Below are 16,325 nucleotides of genomic sequence, written 5' to 3'. Positions count from 1 at the left end.
TGTCAATGTCCACAAAACCTCAGTCTTTTGAAAATACCTAAAATTTGTGGGGCACTAGGTAGGATGCATAACTCCACCAAAGTCCTTGTTTTGCTGTTTTTGGAAAAAGTGTGAAATTTTCTTGGCTCTGCCCCTTTTTGCAAATCCACCCCAAAAGGTGATGATCAGTGTTTCAAACCCAGCCCATCTTTTTCATGAAAATTTGTTTCAAAAATAAATAAGTAAATAAAATTTTCCATTTGAACACTCCTTTTGTCAGATTCATGCAGCAGATAACTGCAGATTTGGGCACAGTCATTCAAATGGTGACACAGAGGTCAGTTATTTGGGGGGGGGGGGGGGGACATTAGCCACCTAAAAATCAAAGATGGCCAACATTTTCAAGATGCTCATCAAAGGTGACTGTTGTTGTCTCCCATTTAAGTGGCTGCGTGCTTCTACGGCTGCATTTGTTGGGTGCTTATGCCGTAAGTGCAATGGTAGGCATAGTTCTGCTAATCCGCTAACCGCTAATTAGCAAAGCTAACTTTTTCTTAGTGGATTAGCTTTTCAGCTAACTTTGAAAGCCATCAGTGAACCAAGTAGCTTCTGCTAAATTTAACTTTCAGTCCACTGAACATTTTTGCTGACATAGTGAGTAAAGCTTAACAGTCAAAAACAACCCTAAAACCATACATGTTAGTTCCCATTATATGTTTTGCAGCAGTCAGACTACTGTGAGAAGCTCAAACTTTCTCCAGCAGAAGGAGGTGAGCTGGTTGCCAGCTGCTGTTGCAAAAAGAAAAAAGAAAAAAGAAAAAATTTGTTCTTTACTTCCCAAATGAAATGACACCAACGTGTGGCAGGAGACATGAAACGCAAAGCACTTTTCACTTTTTATAACCAAAACTAATTCCGGACAGTTTATCAACATTAACGGCAACTCTGTCATTTTGACAAAGTGAAAATATCACACATATCTTTTAAAGTAATGTGCTAATTCTGAAGGTTTGAGCGTTAACAGACACATGTGGCAAAAGGCATTATGGGAAATGAGGGTCCTCCCCCCCGTCAAAATGAATAGAACACTGCCATCTACTGGATGGGAGTGTGAATAGACCAACATATTTGTGAATCTCAAAAGCAGTTTTACGCTCAGAATGTCTCAATGTTGCGTATGTGAGCAAAGCGATGAATGTGTGTAATCGGTGATCCACAAAGGCAATCACACTTCACATTGTCAGTTTTGAAAATGCTTTTTTTTAAACAAATGAAAAAAATGACATATTTACAAATACACATTTATTTGTAAAAACCAACACACAGTTACAGTAACTTTACAGGGGGTGTCAGACATGATTACATAATTTACAGGGGGTGTCAGACATGATTACATACTTTACAGGGGGTGTCAGACACTGTCTTTATGCATAGGAAAACATTAGTGAATGATGTGTTACCATTCCATTTCATGTTGTGGGTGTAACAATCATTCAAAAGAAATGTGTTTTGTTGATATGATGAGAATTTTGTTAACTCAACAGCAACTTTTGTGAAAAATTGGTTTTTTTTTGTTTGTTTGTTTGTTTGTTTGTTTATTTCAGTTTCACGACAGTATATCATTTTAAATTGGAATACCATACACAAGTTACAATTGGTCTGTTTACACTCCCAGCCAGTAGATGGCAGTGTTCTGTGGATTTTGACGGGGGGGCGGTGATGAAAGAAGACTCAGTCATTTCCCATGATGCCTTTTGGCGTGCGTATCTGTTAGTGCTCAAAACTTCAGAATTAGCGCATTGCCGTTCAACTGTCCGGAATGACTTTTGTTTATAAATTAAACCATGAGTGAAAAGTGCTTTGGGTTTGTTCTCTTGTGCCACTGTCTGTGTTGCTGCATGTCGGGTGCAGAAAGAGAAAAGCTCTGGCTGGTTGTTTGTTTTAGGTTTGTAATCACCTTTGAATTTACCCAGTAGTCCTTGTGGTGCTTAAACTCAAAACTGGCTTATCAGTAGCTGACAGTGTACCGAGTCACTACTAAAAGTTAGGGATTAGCTGTAACTTCCGCTAAATTTTTTTAGTGGTTTATTGGTTTAGGGTTAGAAAAGTCAACTTTTCAGCTAGCGGATTAGCGGTTATCAAAGCTAACTTTTTGGTTAGTTGTGCCCACCACTGCATAAGTGGTTGTGTCTAGGCTGTTCCATTTCAAAGGCACCTTGGAAAGTGGCCGATGTGTGCCGCGTTCTTTACCTCAAAGCAAAAAAAAAAAAAACTAAATAAAATCAAAGGACAAATTCAGGCTCCATATATACAATTATAAATAAGTAATGTATATAATAAAGTACAGGTTCCACCCACTACGCTAGCTTGTCGAGTGCAATTATCAAGGTAAGACAGGGGCGAGGGACAGTAAAAGCCTATTATGCTATGCAATAGCGAAATGCTCCGTGGGCGAGACTCTCTCATTTCAGAGTGGTTTGTCCAAGTCTCCGGTGTTTCTGAAGGCTGAAGCCTGAAGACTTTGATGGTACACACCTCTGAGAAGTATGCAGGGCCCACATCCTTCAAATGCTGCATTCGTCATAGTGGTGCAACTAAACTGCCTCATTTCAAAGGCTGCTTGGAATGCAGCCGACAAATGCAGCCTTCTCTCCCACAAAAGCAAAGGGTACATCAGGTCTACCTTCTCAGCCCAAACAATCCCAAGAGTCACTCTGCATCTTTTATGAAAAGAAAACATGGTTAATAAATTAAAAAGAAAAAATCAAGAAAAGGACAATTTACAAATGTACAATTACAAATAGGTAATGTTTACAAGTAAAGTATAAATAAGTATTGAAAAATGAAACTGGGTTACACCCACTACACTAGGTTGTCATGTGCAGCTGACAAGGCTGCAGGGGACAGGGGGGCAGGGGGACAGGGGCTAGGGCCAGAATATACAAATGTCATCATGGCAAATGCTCGGTGGTCTAGACCATCTCATTTCACAATGGTTGGTTCAGCCTCCGCAGTCTCAGAAGGCCAGATCTCCACAGAATGCAGCCGTTTAACTGCGACACAGCCTAAGAATGACATTTTACGTGGATGATTCTGGATCAGTTCACAGATGTCAGTGTTAATTGCGGCGGTAGAGACGCGGGCGCCGGCCACAGTTATGCTCTTTTCATGTTCCTTATGTAAACCTGTGTTTCTCTTTTAACTGAAGTAATTTTTTCATGCAGAAATGTCATTTTAATTTCATTACATTTGCCATATGGCTGTGCTACAGTGCTGTTTGTCTGAGGGAGACTGTGTGAAGCAGATGCAGGTCCTGCACTCTGTAATGAAACCCCCAAAAAAACAAACCCATCAATATGCGACACACCTCAGAATAAGAAGCACACAGCGACAAGTTCTGGCTCCATCTGAACACCATTTTATCTTCAAAGTCTAAAACGCAAACAAAGCAGTTATGTGACAGAGTGCTTATTAATATCCATCACTGAAAAAAAATATCTGCTCCTTCCCCTCCATCAGCACACTAAAGCTCCAGTGAAAGCAGGCAGATAGTCTGTTAAGAGCTCAGGAACAACCCAAATGGCTTATTTGCTGATTGTCATGTCTGTAATTTATAGCTGATCACCGAAAATCATCTCCACAACTACTGAGTTGGAGTTGATGTGTCCCTCTGAAAATTTAAAGGAAAATACAACCCCTGGCAAAAATTATGGAATCACCAGCCTCGGAGGATGTTCATTCAGTTGTTTAATTTTGTAGAAAAAAAGCAGATCACAGACATGACACAAAACTAAAGTCATTTCAAATGGCAACTTTCTGGCTTTAAGAAATACTATAAGAAATCAGGAAAAATAATTGTGGCAGTCAGTAACGGTTACTTTTTTAGACCAAGCAGAGGGAAAAAAATATGGAATCACTCAATTCTGAGGAAAAAATTATGGAATCATGAAAAACAAAAGAACGCTCCAACACATCACTAGTATTTTGTTGCACCACCTCTGGCTTTTATAACAGCTTGCAGTCTCTGAGGCATGGACTTAATGAGTGACAAACAGTACTCTTCATCAATCTGGCTCCAACTTTTTCTGATTGCTGTTGCCAGATCAGCTTTGCAGGTTGGAGCCTTGTCATGGACCATTTTCTTCAACTTCCACCAAAGATTTTCAATTGGATTAAGATCCGGACTATTTGCAGGCCATGACATTGACCCTATGTGTCTTTTTGCAAGGAATGTTTTCACAGTTTTTGCTCTATGGCAAGATGCATTATCACCTTGAAAAATGATTTCATCATCCCCAAACATCCTTTCAATTGATGGGATAAGAAAAGTGTCCAAAATATCAACGTAAACTTGTGCATTTATTGATGATGTAATGACAGCCATCTCCTCAGTGCCTTTACCTGACATGCAGCCCCATATCATCAATGACTGTGGAAATTTACATATTCTCTTCAGGCAGTCATCTTTATAAATCTCATTGGAACGGCACCAAACAAAAGTTCCAGCATCATCACCTTGCCCAATGCAGATTCGAGATTCATCACTGAATATGACTTTCATCCAGTCATCCACAGTCCACGATTGCTTTTCCTTAGCCCATTGTAACCTTGTTTTTTTCTGATTAGGTGTTAATGATGGCTTTCATTTAGCTTTTCTGTATGTAAATCCCATTTCCTTTAGGCGGTTTCTTACAGTTCGGTCACAGACGTTGACACCAGTTTCCTCCCATTCGTTCCTCATTTGTTTTGTTGTGCCTTTTCGATTGTTGAGACATATTGCTTTAGGTTTTCTGTCTTGATGCTTTGATGTCTTCCTTGGTCTACCAGTATGTTTGCCTTTAACAACCTTCCCATGTTGTTTGTATTTGGTCCAGAGTTTAGACACAGCTGACTGTGAACGATGATTTACCCTCTTTTAAGAGTTTGATAATCCTCTCCTTTGTTTCAATTGACATCTCTCGTGTTGGAGCCATGATTCATGTCAGTCCACTTGGTGCAACAGCTCTCCAAGGTGTGATCACTCCTTTTTAGATGCAGACTAACGAGCAGATCTGATTTGATGCAGGTGTTAGTTTTGGGGATGAAAATTTACAGGGTGATTCCATAATTTATTCCTCAGAATTGAGTGAGTCCATATTTTTTTCCCTCTGCTTGGTCTAAAAAAGTAACCATTACTGACTGCCACAATTATTTTTCCTGATTTCTTATAGTGTTTCTTAAAGCCAGAAAGTTGCCATTTGAAATGACTTTAGTTGTGTGTCATGTCTGTGATCTGCTTTTTTTCTACAAAATTAAACAACTGAATGAACATCGTCCGAGGCCGGTGATTCCATAATTTTTGCCAGGGGTTGTACAGTGCATCTGGAAAGTATTCAGCCTGTTACGTTTTTTTTATGTTACAGCCTTATTCCAAAATGAATGAAATTCATTGTTTTCCCTGAAACGTCGACAGACAATACCCCATAATGACAATGTGAAAAAAAGTTTTTTTTAAGATTTTTGCAAATTTATAAAAAACTAAGTTAAAAAACTAAAAAGTTTTTACTTAAAAAACTAAGACATCGCATGTACATAAGTAATTACAGTCTTTGCCATGAAGCTCAAAATTGAGCTCAGGTGCCTCGTGTTTCCACTGATCATCCTTGACATGTTTCTGCAGCTTAATTGGAGTCCACCTGGGGTGAATTCAGTTGACTGGACATGATTTGGAAAGACACACACCTGTCTACATATAAGGTCCCACAGTTGACAGTGCATGTCAGAGCACAAACCAAGCAGGAAGTCAAAAGAATTTTCTGTAGACCTCCGAGACATGATTGTCTCAAGGCACAAATCTGGGGAAGGGCACAGAAACATTTCTGCTGCTTTGAAGGTCCTAGTGTGCACAGTGGACTCCATCATCTGTAAATGGAAGATGCTGGGATCCACCAGGACTCCTCCTAGAGCTGGCAGCCCATCTAAACTGAGCAATCAGGAGAGAAGGGCCTTGGTCAAGGAGGTGACCAAGAGCCCGATGGTCACCCTGTCAGAATTCCAACTTTCCTATGCGGCAAGAGGAGAACCTTCCAGAAGGACAACCATCTCTACAGCAATCCACCAATCAGGCCTGTATGGTAGAGTGGCCAGACAGAAGCCACTCCTTAGTAAAAGGCCAGGCCTTATGTTTGGAGAAAACCAGGCACCATCCCTACAGTGAAGCATGGTGGTGGCACCATCATGCAGTGGGGATGTTTTTCAGCAACAGGAAGTGGGAGAGTAGTCAGGATTGATGGAAGATAAATGCAGCAATGTACAGAGACATCCTGGATGAAAACCTGCTTCAGAGCTCTCTTGATGTCAGACTGGGGCAATGGTTCATCTTTCAGCAGGACAATTACCCTACGCACACAGCCAAGATATCAAAGGAGTAAAGGAGTGGCTTCAGGACAACTCTGTGAATGTCCTTGAGTGGCCCAGCCAGAGCCCAGACCTGAATCTGATTGAACATCTCTGGAGGGATCTAAAAATGGCTGTGCACCGACGTTCCACATCTGACCAGATGGAGCTTGAGAGGTGCTGCAAAGAGGAATGGACAAAACTGTTCAAAGATAGGTGCACCAAGCTTGTGGCATCATATTCAAGAAGACCTGAGGCTGTAATTGCTGCCAAAGGTGCATCAACAAAGTTTTGAGGGAAAGGTGTGAATACTTATGTGCATGTAATTACGTAAGTCAGTAAAATTTATCCCCATAAACACAACATATGTACAATAAATTAAAATGGCACAATCAACTAGACTCTAGTCAAGTACTTGTTGATCTACACAGAACAAACAAACAATTAATAAATATATATTACAGACATTTAACTGTAAGCACAATCTCTTTGCAAAATTTTGCAAGATTACTCTGAGTAAGAATGTCTTCTGAATTAAGCAGCATATCCATCTTGTACACATTGGGTCTCGACCTGATATGTGCAGGTGGGTATCCATTTCTTCCTACACTAAAATGACTACATTCAAATAGGTAATGAAACTCATCACCAAGTTTTCCTAAGTTACAGTGTATACTATCGACTAGCATAGTCAGTACCCTGGTATCTACCTCTCACTACTGGACTTCCACGAGCACCTCATCTGAATTTTGATAGATAGCGCCATGTGTTGTCATCTAGGCTACGAAGATAACTTTCAAGTTGAAATGTGTGTTTAAATGTTCTATAATTCTTACAAAGACTGTTGTTATATACTTCAGTTTGATAACTCTGTCTAAACATATCAGATAACGTTTGCTCTATTGCAACTTTGATATATTTATCATTTACCACACTAGTAGAGTTCCACAAATATGAGAATACTGTATTATCTAATATTTGTTTTAGCCTTACAATCCACTGGGACTTGAAATCTCCTTTCTCATATTGAGTCTTTAATAACCTAAAAACAAGGAAGGATAATTTATTTCGGCTGCCGTTCAGCACTCTACACCAAAACCCATTCATGCATTCAACCTTTTTTATCAGCTTGAATCTACCAACCTCACCATACACTGCACGTTGGCAGTATTTTTATTTACCTTAAGTAGCCTTTTCAGGAATTTGACGTGAAAAGCCTCGATTAGTGAGATATCCTCATATCCCCACAGCTCTGAGCCATACAATAAGATTGGTAAAACCAGCTGATCAAACAGCGCCAGCTGTATTTCATTGGAGAGACATGTGATTTCTTAGTTTTTTATTTTTAATAAACTTGCAAAAATATAATAAAAAACTTTTTCATGTTGTCATTATGGGGTGTTGTGAGTAGAACTTTGAGGGGAAAAAAATGAATTTAATTTACTCCATTTTGGAATAACATAACTGATTGTGGAAAAAGTGAAGCACTGTGAATACTTTCTGGATGCACTGTGTGTGTGTGTGTGTATATATATATATATATATATATATATATATATATATATATATACACACTACTACTACTACTTGCAAAAAAGAAGAGGTAAAACATTAAAAGGAAAAACAAGAAAATAGAATGCAGCACAAAAATGTCTCTCCCCTTTACTACTATTAAATTGCTCAACAGCTATGTGTATGTCGAAGTATGTGTGCCAGGTTTGGCTCAATTCCAAAATGCCATTTAGACAGGAGATGGGCATATATATATATATATATATATATATATATATATATATATATATATATATATATATATACATACACACACACACACACACAGATATGTACGAGTGTATGAAATCAGTTAGTGTTTTTTAATATTAGTATTTCATCTTCATGTTCGAAAAGTAAAAAAATTAACACAGAACCCGTGTTCTGGTTTCACGTTTAGTTGCGCTCCATTGTTATAGTTACACAAACATGAAAGCTTCAAAAGCTTCCAGGCACTGATGGGCGTGACAGAACTGTGTCAGATTCATAATCTCCATTTACCATGGTCATAACAGTTGGATTATAATCTGTGTGTGTGTGTGGGGGGGGGGGGGGGGGTCTTCAGTTAAATCAAGGGCATTGTGAAAGTGTTACTGCATCTTGTCAATATAATCCTCAATTTAATCCTGTAATAATACATTTAGATGTGTAGATAGACGTTACATCCTACAACATCGCACAGGCAATTTATTTTACAGGATGAAAAATTGTTAAACAACAAACAAAAAAAATCTCTTGCTGCTGTAACTGATGGAGCACAGCATCATGTGGCCTTTGTTTTCATTGCTGTGTTCTGTCTGACAGGTATCCAGGAGTTTCCAGACAACATAAAGTGCTGTAAAGGCCTGTCAGTGGTGGAAGCCAGTGTCAACCCCATCACCAAGTAAGAAACTGTGGGGAAAAAACAAACAAAAAAAAATTCTTCACTGGTGAAATTACAACTGTGTCACATCCAAATACTTTTGGACCCAACTGTATTATTCATGCTCAAACGGATCTCTCACATACGCTTAGCAGGCAAATTCTTCTTACGCACACATGCATAAAATTCTAAATCCCCATAGTTTCCGCATATATTTATTTTTTCAAATTGGTGAGCATTATGTTTTCATCTTTTCCAGGCGTCTGTCTGCAAACTATAAATTTCTGCACAGTAACTGAAGAAGGCCTTGTCTGATTGGATCCATTTCTTGGTGGCGCACTGCTGGAGGAAAGTTCTTTTTGAAAATGGCTGTCGTCTATGATCCAATATGGCTGCTACAGATGCCATCTTGATTTTTGTTTCTGTGCAATACCAAAGGAACACCTTGTCTGATTGAAACTGTGTCTTGGTGCTGACGTTGGAGATGCTAGAGGAGAGTTCCTTTAAGAAATGAAGGTTGTCCGTCTGCCACAAGCACCATTTTCATTTTTGTTTCTGTGCAATAACTGAACAATGCCTTGAATGATTGAATCCATTTCTTGGTGGTGTATTGGGGAGGCAAGAGGAAGGTTCCTTATGAAAGTGCCATTGTCCATTATCCAGTATGGCCACTATGGACGTCATCTTAATTTTTGCTTCCACACAATAAGTAACTAGAGCACCGTGCTCATAGAGCGCAAACATCCGCCAACACTAGGTTCCAATTCCACAAATTTTTAACTTGGAAAAAGTGTAAGTTCAGAGTCCTGTTAGAAGTGATTTCTCATAAGATAAAATATCATTTAAAAACAATAGTTCAAAAGGGCTTTTTCATGTTAAAATCAAATATCCACTAAATCTGCAATACGGATCAGATGTATCAAGCATAGTCTATTCATTGAGAGTGACGGTTTGCACCTCACTGTCACAAATGAGAGTGATTGAGGCAGTTTTGATTGAGATATCATGTAAATTGTACACCAAATGGTTTTTTCAATATTAAGTTCAAATGGCCACAGAATCCACACTCTGGATCAGATCCGGATCAAACTTTGTCAATCTGCATAGTTAGTCTGCACATCACTTTCAAATATGAGAGTGACTGAGGCACATTTGATTAAGATATCATGTAAAATATACACTAAAGCTCACATATAATGGATTCAGGTGGACCAGCAAATTTTGTTTGTTATAATCGAAATCCGCTACATGTATAAAACGGACAGTATCCATTATATACTCAACAAAAATATAAACGCAACACTTGGTTTTGCTCCCATTTTGTATGAGATGAACTCAAAGATCTAAAACTTTTTCCACATACACAATATCACCATTTCCCTCAAATATTGTTCACAAACCAGTCTAAATCTGTGATAGTGAGCACTTCTCCTTTGCTGAGATAATCCATCCCACCTCACAGGTGTGCCATATCAAGATGCTGATTAGACACCATGATTAGTGCACAGGTGTGCCTTAGACTGTCCACAATAAAAGGCCACTCTGAAAGGTGCAGTTTTATCACACAGCACAATGCCACAGATGTCGCAAGATTTGAGGGAGCGTGCAATGAGCATGCTGACAGCAGGAATGTCAACCAGAGCTGTTGCTCGTGTATTGAATGTTCATTTCTCTACCATAAGCCGTCTCCAAAGGCGTTTCAGAGAATTTGGCAGTACATCCAACCAGCCTCACAACCGCAGACCACGTGTAACCACACCAGCCCAGGACCTCCACATCCAGCATGTCCACCTCCAAGATTGTCTGAGACCAGCCACTCGGACAGCTGCTGAAACAATCGGTTTGCATAACCAAAGAATTTCTGCACAAACTGTCAGAAACCGTCTCAGGGAAGCTCATCTGCATGCTCGTCGTCCTCATCGGGGTCTCGACCTGACTCCAGTTCGTCGTCGTAACCGACTTGAGTGGGCAAATGCTCACATTCGCTGGCGTTTGGCACGTTGGAGAGGTGTTCTGTTCAACTCTATGCGAAGGAGATGTGTTGCACTGCATGAGGCAAATGGTGGTCACACCAGATACTGACTGGTATCCCCCCCCCAATAAAACAAAACTGCACCTTTCAGAGTGGCCTTTTATTGTGGACAGTCTAAGGCACACCTGTGCACTAATCATGGTGTCTAATCAGCATCTTGATATGGCACACCTGTGAGGTGGGATGGATTATCTCAGCAAAGGAGACTTGCTCACTATCACAGATTTAGACTGGTTTGTGAACAATATTTGAGGGAAATGGTGATATTGTGTATGTGGAATAAGTTTTAGATCTTTGAGTTCATCTCATACAAAATGGGAGCAAAACCAAAAGTGTTGCGTTTATATTTTTGTTGAGTGTATTTATGTAACAGATTAGTTACAGTCAGGAGGCACTGAAGGATCTATGGGGAATCCTGAATTGAGACCTGCTTAATTTAATGACTGGGTCAAAAATTCCTCTGTTTAAAAAAAAAAAAAAAAGCCTACCTTAAATAGGCAGTGGGCGTTATGTACATTACAAAGATTACATTTGGTCGAGTCACTCTTTTTTTCTCGGTCTGCTACAGAGTGGTACTTTAAAATCCTAAAGCCTGATTTATGCTTCTGCAAATTTTGCCATGCAATGATGTTGATGTGTGTGTCAGTTTTGAAGTTCTCTGTCGCCGTCTTTATGCAATTTTTCTGGATTATGCTTTTTCTGGATTAATTTGTCCCTCACCAAGCTTTTCTTTCTACAGTCAAGCTCCAAATCAAAGATACAGTGTGCAGTTTACCTTCATGAATTTCAGGTCATTTGAGCATCATTTTCTAACTTTGTGTAATGAAGTTTGTCGCATTTGCGGACTTTTCTGGCAAACATATTTGATCCATGATCGAAATGTAATCGGCGTGCGCACTGCAAAAGCTTTTACAATATGATGAAAGAGGAAGGAGTGAAAACGTAAAAGTGACAAATCACAGCTTTTGCTGTGTCAGTCATTTAAGCAGGTGCACGTCAGACTGCGGGTCCCAGGCCTAAGCATGGTTTGGGAAAAAAATGGTCGGAATTTTAATCATGGAAATACGGTATCCACTTTCCTTGAATCGGCGCGTGTCAGTGCTGAACTTTATTTTGTACCTCTGTTACTGGGCATGTCCAGACTGCTCTGCTCAGAACATGCAAGGGGTTTTTCATGGAAATGCAGATGAGAGGTTTTGTGTGATGTGAGTGAAAATCCGTCATACAAAATACAGTATATACAGTGTTTATTACATGGAAAACCATACAAACGCATGGGAACTTTTGCCTTTGTCCGGTGAGTTTGAATATCCAGTTTGTATGATGATGGTTTAGGCGGGTTTTACTGTACGTTAAATGGGGTTGTCAATGTTAAATTTAAATGGCCACAAATTCTGAAATCTGGACCAGATTCTGATCAAACTTTGTCAGTTGATAAAGAATACATCCTACATAACATTCTCAAAAATGAAAGAAATTTGATTTTTTTTTTTTTTTTGACAGTTATGAATTGTTGAAAATTCGTTCAATATTTCAGGTAGGGATTTTTCCAATTCTCCAAGATTTTTCCTGACTTTGCTCTTTGACCTATGCCTTTTAAAAATGGAATAAATTCTCGCTCATTAGGATATAAATCATCAATAAAAAATTCATAATGATATATAACAAATTGTGGGCTCCAGGCTGTTCACAAATAGACAAACGGGTGAAAACAACCTCCAACTTCATTGGCAGAGGTAAAGAACACATCATTTGTATCTATTTTAAAGCAGAAATCTTTCCATATGCAACTGGACCATACGCCATCTTCAAAATAGCAGTCTTTCACTAATTTCCACGCTTCATTATGGCTCAACTATCAAACTATGCACCAAGTTAACATGCCAGCCTGGGCATATGCTCTGCTTTGTGTTGATCTTGTTTCAACATTATCATTTCCATGGTTTTATTTGTATTTCACATACTCTTCCGAGGTTTTTTTATTAAAGTAATAGGACACAAGAATCATTTTATCTCGGCAACAGAAAAACATGTTACTGCTCGCACCCATGTTCTAAACCAACGGTCTGAAGGTGAAATGAGTTCTCTCATGAGTATTTTACACTGTAATTTAGATACTTTATTGGTTGATCCCACTTAAATACGTGCATGCGTACACACTGTATGTGTTTGTGTGTGTCTCCAAGCAAACAGTAGCTAGTTGTTTACAGGGGTTGTCTGTGTTTTATTTGTTTGAGGCTGTTCAAGGACACACTTTCTTTGTCTCTTGCTCTCTGTCTGTCTCTCTCCCGCTCTTCCAGACTCCCAGATGGTTTTACGCAGCTGCTGAATCTGACCCAGCTCTTCTTAAATGATGCCTTCCTGGAGTATCTGCCAGCTAACTTTGGCAGGTAAAACCATGAAAGCATCCATCAGTCTGTGTCATCAGGATGTGTTTGTTCTCGACAAGGTGTTTTACACGCTTCACTCATTATATTCACTTATAACGATGGTGCGAAAGATTTTTATAGGGTCAGATCCAGATTTATGACTGTTTATATGAACTTGCCTGGATTTATTTGGTCATTCATTCATTTTTTTTCTCAAAGGCTGTTTGTCTTCAGAATAACAATACTGTACTAATTATTCACAGGTGGATGAATGATTTAAAACCATTTAGAAAATACCTGTTTTAAGGTGAAATTTAATTAACGAGGCAGAGTACGTCGTGATTATTACTGGGCTGCGTGACCTCCCCCGAGCAACTAGGGGTTGCTTGGGTCTGCTCCTTAAATTTCTAAATTTTTATTCCCTCACACCCCTATATCATAATCCTTTTGCATAATCCTGCAAAAAAAAAAAAAAAATGTTTATGGGTGTAGGATCAATTTCAGAAGTGAAAAGGTAAAATTTGCCAAAGATCACTAAAATAATAGTAATGACAGCATTGATGCAAAACGACAACAATAATAGCTGCACAAATCAATCAAGCATTGCTCACTAATTATACCTGACAGTGTTTTGACGTGTTTGGTCATGACCTTTTTTAAATATTTTATTGAATTTTTCTTGTTGCAACTGACAGACATAAATGAGAAAATAAATAAAATTGTCACTCACTCACTTGCAATTTGTTTGTCAGACTCTCCAAACTACGGATCCTGGAGCTGAGAGAGAACCACCTGAAGACCATGCCAAAGTAAGACAACCCTCATCGGTCATTTGTGTGATTTAGAGATTGAATGGCGAGGCACAGATTGTAAAATTCACCTTACAATGCTTTTTAACATGTTGAAATATGCATCACTATGATGTTTACTTACACACTAACATCAGGTCATGGAGTCACGTTACAATAATGCAATAACATAATTACAGTTAAAGAATCTTTGTGTGTATGATTTAAATCCTAATAGTTCAATAGAATGTAAAATTCTGAACATGATCTTTTTGATGAAAAGACAATATCGTTGACTTTTTTGCTTTTTTGTAACAAATGCAAAGTAAAGTTTCTGTGTAGGCTCTCAGTTGTACAGGTGGTTTCCATAGTAGAGAAGCTAGAATCTTCGACTGGACTGGGTTGCTTGACGCGAGGACGTTTCGCTTCAAATCACAGAAGCTTCCTCAGCTAAAATTCTTGCTCTGGTAGTCTGACTTCTGTCTTGACTCTTGTAGAGAAGAATAAACAGAAGCCACAAAAGCTGGAGTTTTAAACCTAACCAGACCCCTCCTACCGAGAGGCAGACTGCTAAGGCTAGTGACTAAACAATACCTCTAATTAGCACCTATTGTGCTCTAGTTAGCACCCTCCTAATGACAGGGCAGCTGTCCCTCCTAATGATGGAACGGACGCCTCTCCTGATGGCTCCCTTGACGACTCTCCTGATGACGTGAATGACACATTACCATGAACAAAAGACTGAAACTGCTTTGACCTGAGTACCCCATTGTAAAGAGGGGACAAAGCATGTCTCAGACCCCCTCCCCGGTTAAGGCTGGGTTTCAACTGTTTCACATAGAATACCTCCTTGACTCCTCTCTGAAACCATTTCTTCTCTCTGGCTAAGATTTTAACTTCCTTGTCCTCAAACATGTGGTTAGTGTCTTTAAGGTGGAGATGAACTGCAGACTGAGGTCCACTGGCGCCCTCTCTGCAATGCTGGTATAGCCTTTTGTGTAAAGGTTGCTTAGTCTCACCTATGTAGTGTTCATTACAGTTTTCCTGACATCTGATAGAATACACTAGAATACACTGCTCTGTTTGTAACTAGGGATCCTGTCCTTAGGGTGAACTAATTTCTGTCTCAAGGTGTTAACCGGTTTAAAGTAAACTGGGATTTTGTGCTATCTGAAGTTTTTCCCCTATTCCTGCTAAATAAGGGAGAGACACTCCTCTTCTTCTTGTCTCCGTCTCCTGTCTAACTGGTCTCTTTGTTCTGTGGGACTTCTGCACTTTGTCCAGGGACCATCGTGGGTACCCACATACTGTGAGGGCTTTCCGGACAAGTTGTTGTTCTTTAGCCTGCAGAAGGGCTAAAGAACAACAACTTGTCCGGAAAGCCGGATAAGGTTGAAAGGACAGGATCCCTAGTTACAAACAGAGCAATGTAGTGTATTCTATCAGATGTCAGGAAACTGTAACGAACACTACATAGGTGAGACTAAGCAACCTTTACACAAAAGGCCATACCAGCACCGCAGAGAGGGTGCCAGTGGACCTCAGTCTGAAGTTCATTTCCACCTTAAAGACACTAACCACACGTTTGAGGACAAGGAAGTTAAAATCTTAGCCAGAAAGAAGAAATAGTTTGAGAGAGGAGTCAAGCAGGCATTCTATGTGAAATAGTTGAAACCCAGCCTTAACCGGGGAGGGGGTCTGAGACATGCTTTGTCCCCTGTTTACAATGGGGCACTCAGGTCAAAGCAGTTTCAGTCTTTTGTTCATGGTAATGAGTCATTCACGTCATCAGGAGAGTCGTCAAGGGAGCCATCAGGAGAGGCATCCGTTCCATCATTAGGAGGGACAGCTGCCCTGTCATTAGGAGGGTGCTAACTAGAGCACAATAGGTGCTAATTAGAGCTATTGTTTAGTCACTAGCCTTAGCAGTCTGCCTCTCGGTAGGAGGGGTCTGGTTAGGTTTAAAACTCCAGCCTTTGTGGCTTCTGTTTATTCTTCTCTACAAGAGTCAAGACAGAAGTCAGACTACCAGAGCAAGAATTTTAGCTGAGGAAGCTTCTGCGATTTGAAGCGAAACGTCCTCGCGTCAAGCAACCCAGTCCAGTCGAAGATTCTAGCTTCTCTACAATGCAACGTAAAGTTCAAAATATCAGCAAATGACATCAAATCAGAAAATCCAGACAGAAGCAAATGCTAATATGTGCTAGGTGCTGCATGTGATGAATAATGTGGATGAGACATCAGGATTTCATAACCAAACACTGAAAGTCACAGCTGCCCTGTGCAACCCCATGAAAATGATTCTATACTTGAAACAGCACATTGTGCCGTTGACATTTTAATACTATGTATTCTTCTTTCGTAGTCTG

General features: G+C 39.6%; 1 protein-coding gene across 1 annotated transcript in view; it reads left to right on the top strand.

Moving 5' to 3' along the window:
* Positions 1 to 16,325, top strand: part of lrrc7 (leucine rich repeat containing 7) — a 224,011-nt gene that overhangs the window by 137,790 nt on the left and 69,896 nt on the right. Inside the window, 3 exon segments of the mRNA XM_034179499.1 lie at positions 8,710 to 8,788; positions 13,100 to 13,189; positions 13,921 to 13,977. Of these exon segments, the coding sequence (XP_034035390.1) occupies positions 8,710 to 8,788; positions 13,100 to 13,189; positions 13,921 to 13,977 (226 nt within the window).

The sequence above is a fragment of the Thalassophryne amazonica genome, chromosome 10 (assembly GCF_902500255.1).
Source record: "Thalassophryne amazonica chromosome 10, fThaAma1.1, whole genome shotgun sequence".
Lineage (NCBI taxonomy): Eukaryota > Metazoa > Chordata > Actinopteri > Batrachoidiformes > Batrachoididae > Thalassophryne > Thalassophryne amazonica.
Note: the sequence above shows the minus strand (reverse complement) of the source record. Positions and strands in the feature narration are given on the sequence as shown.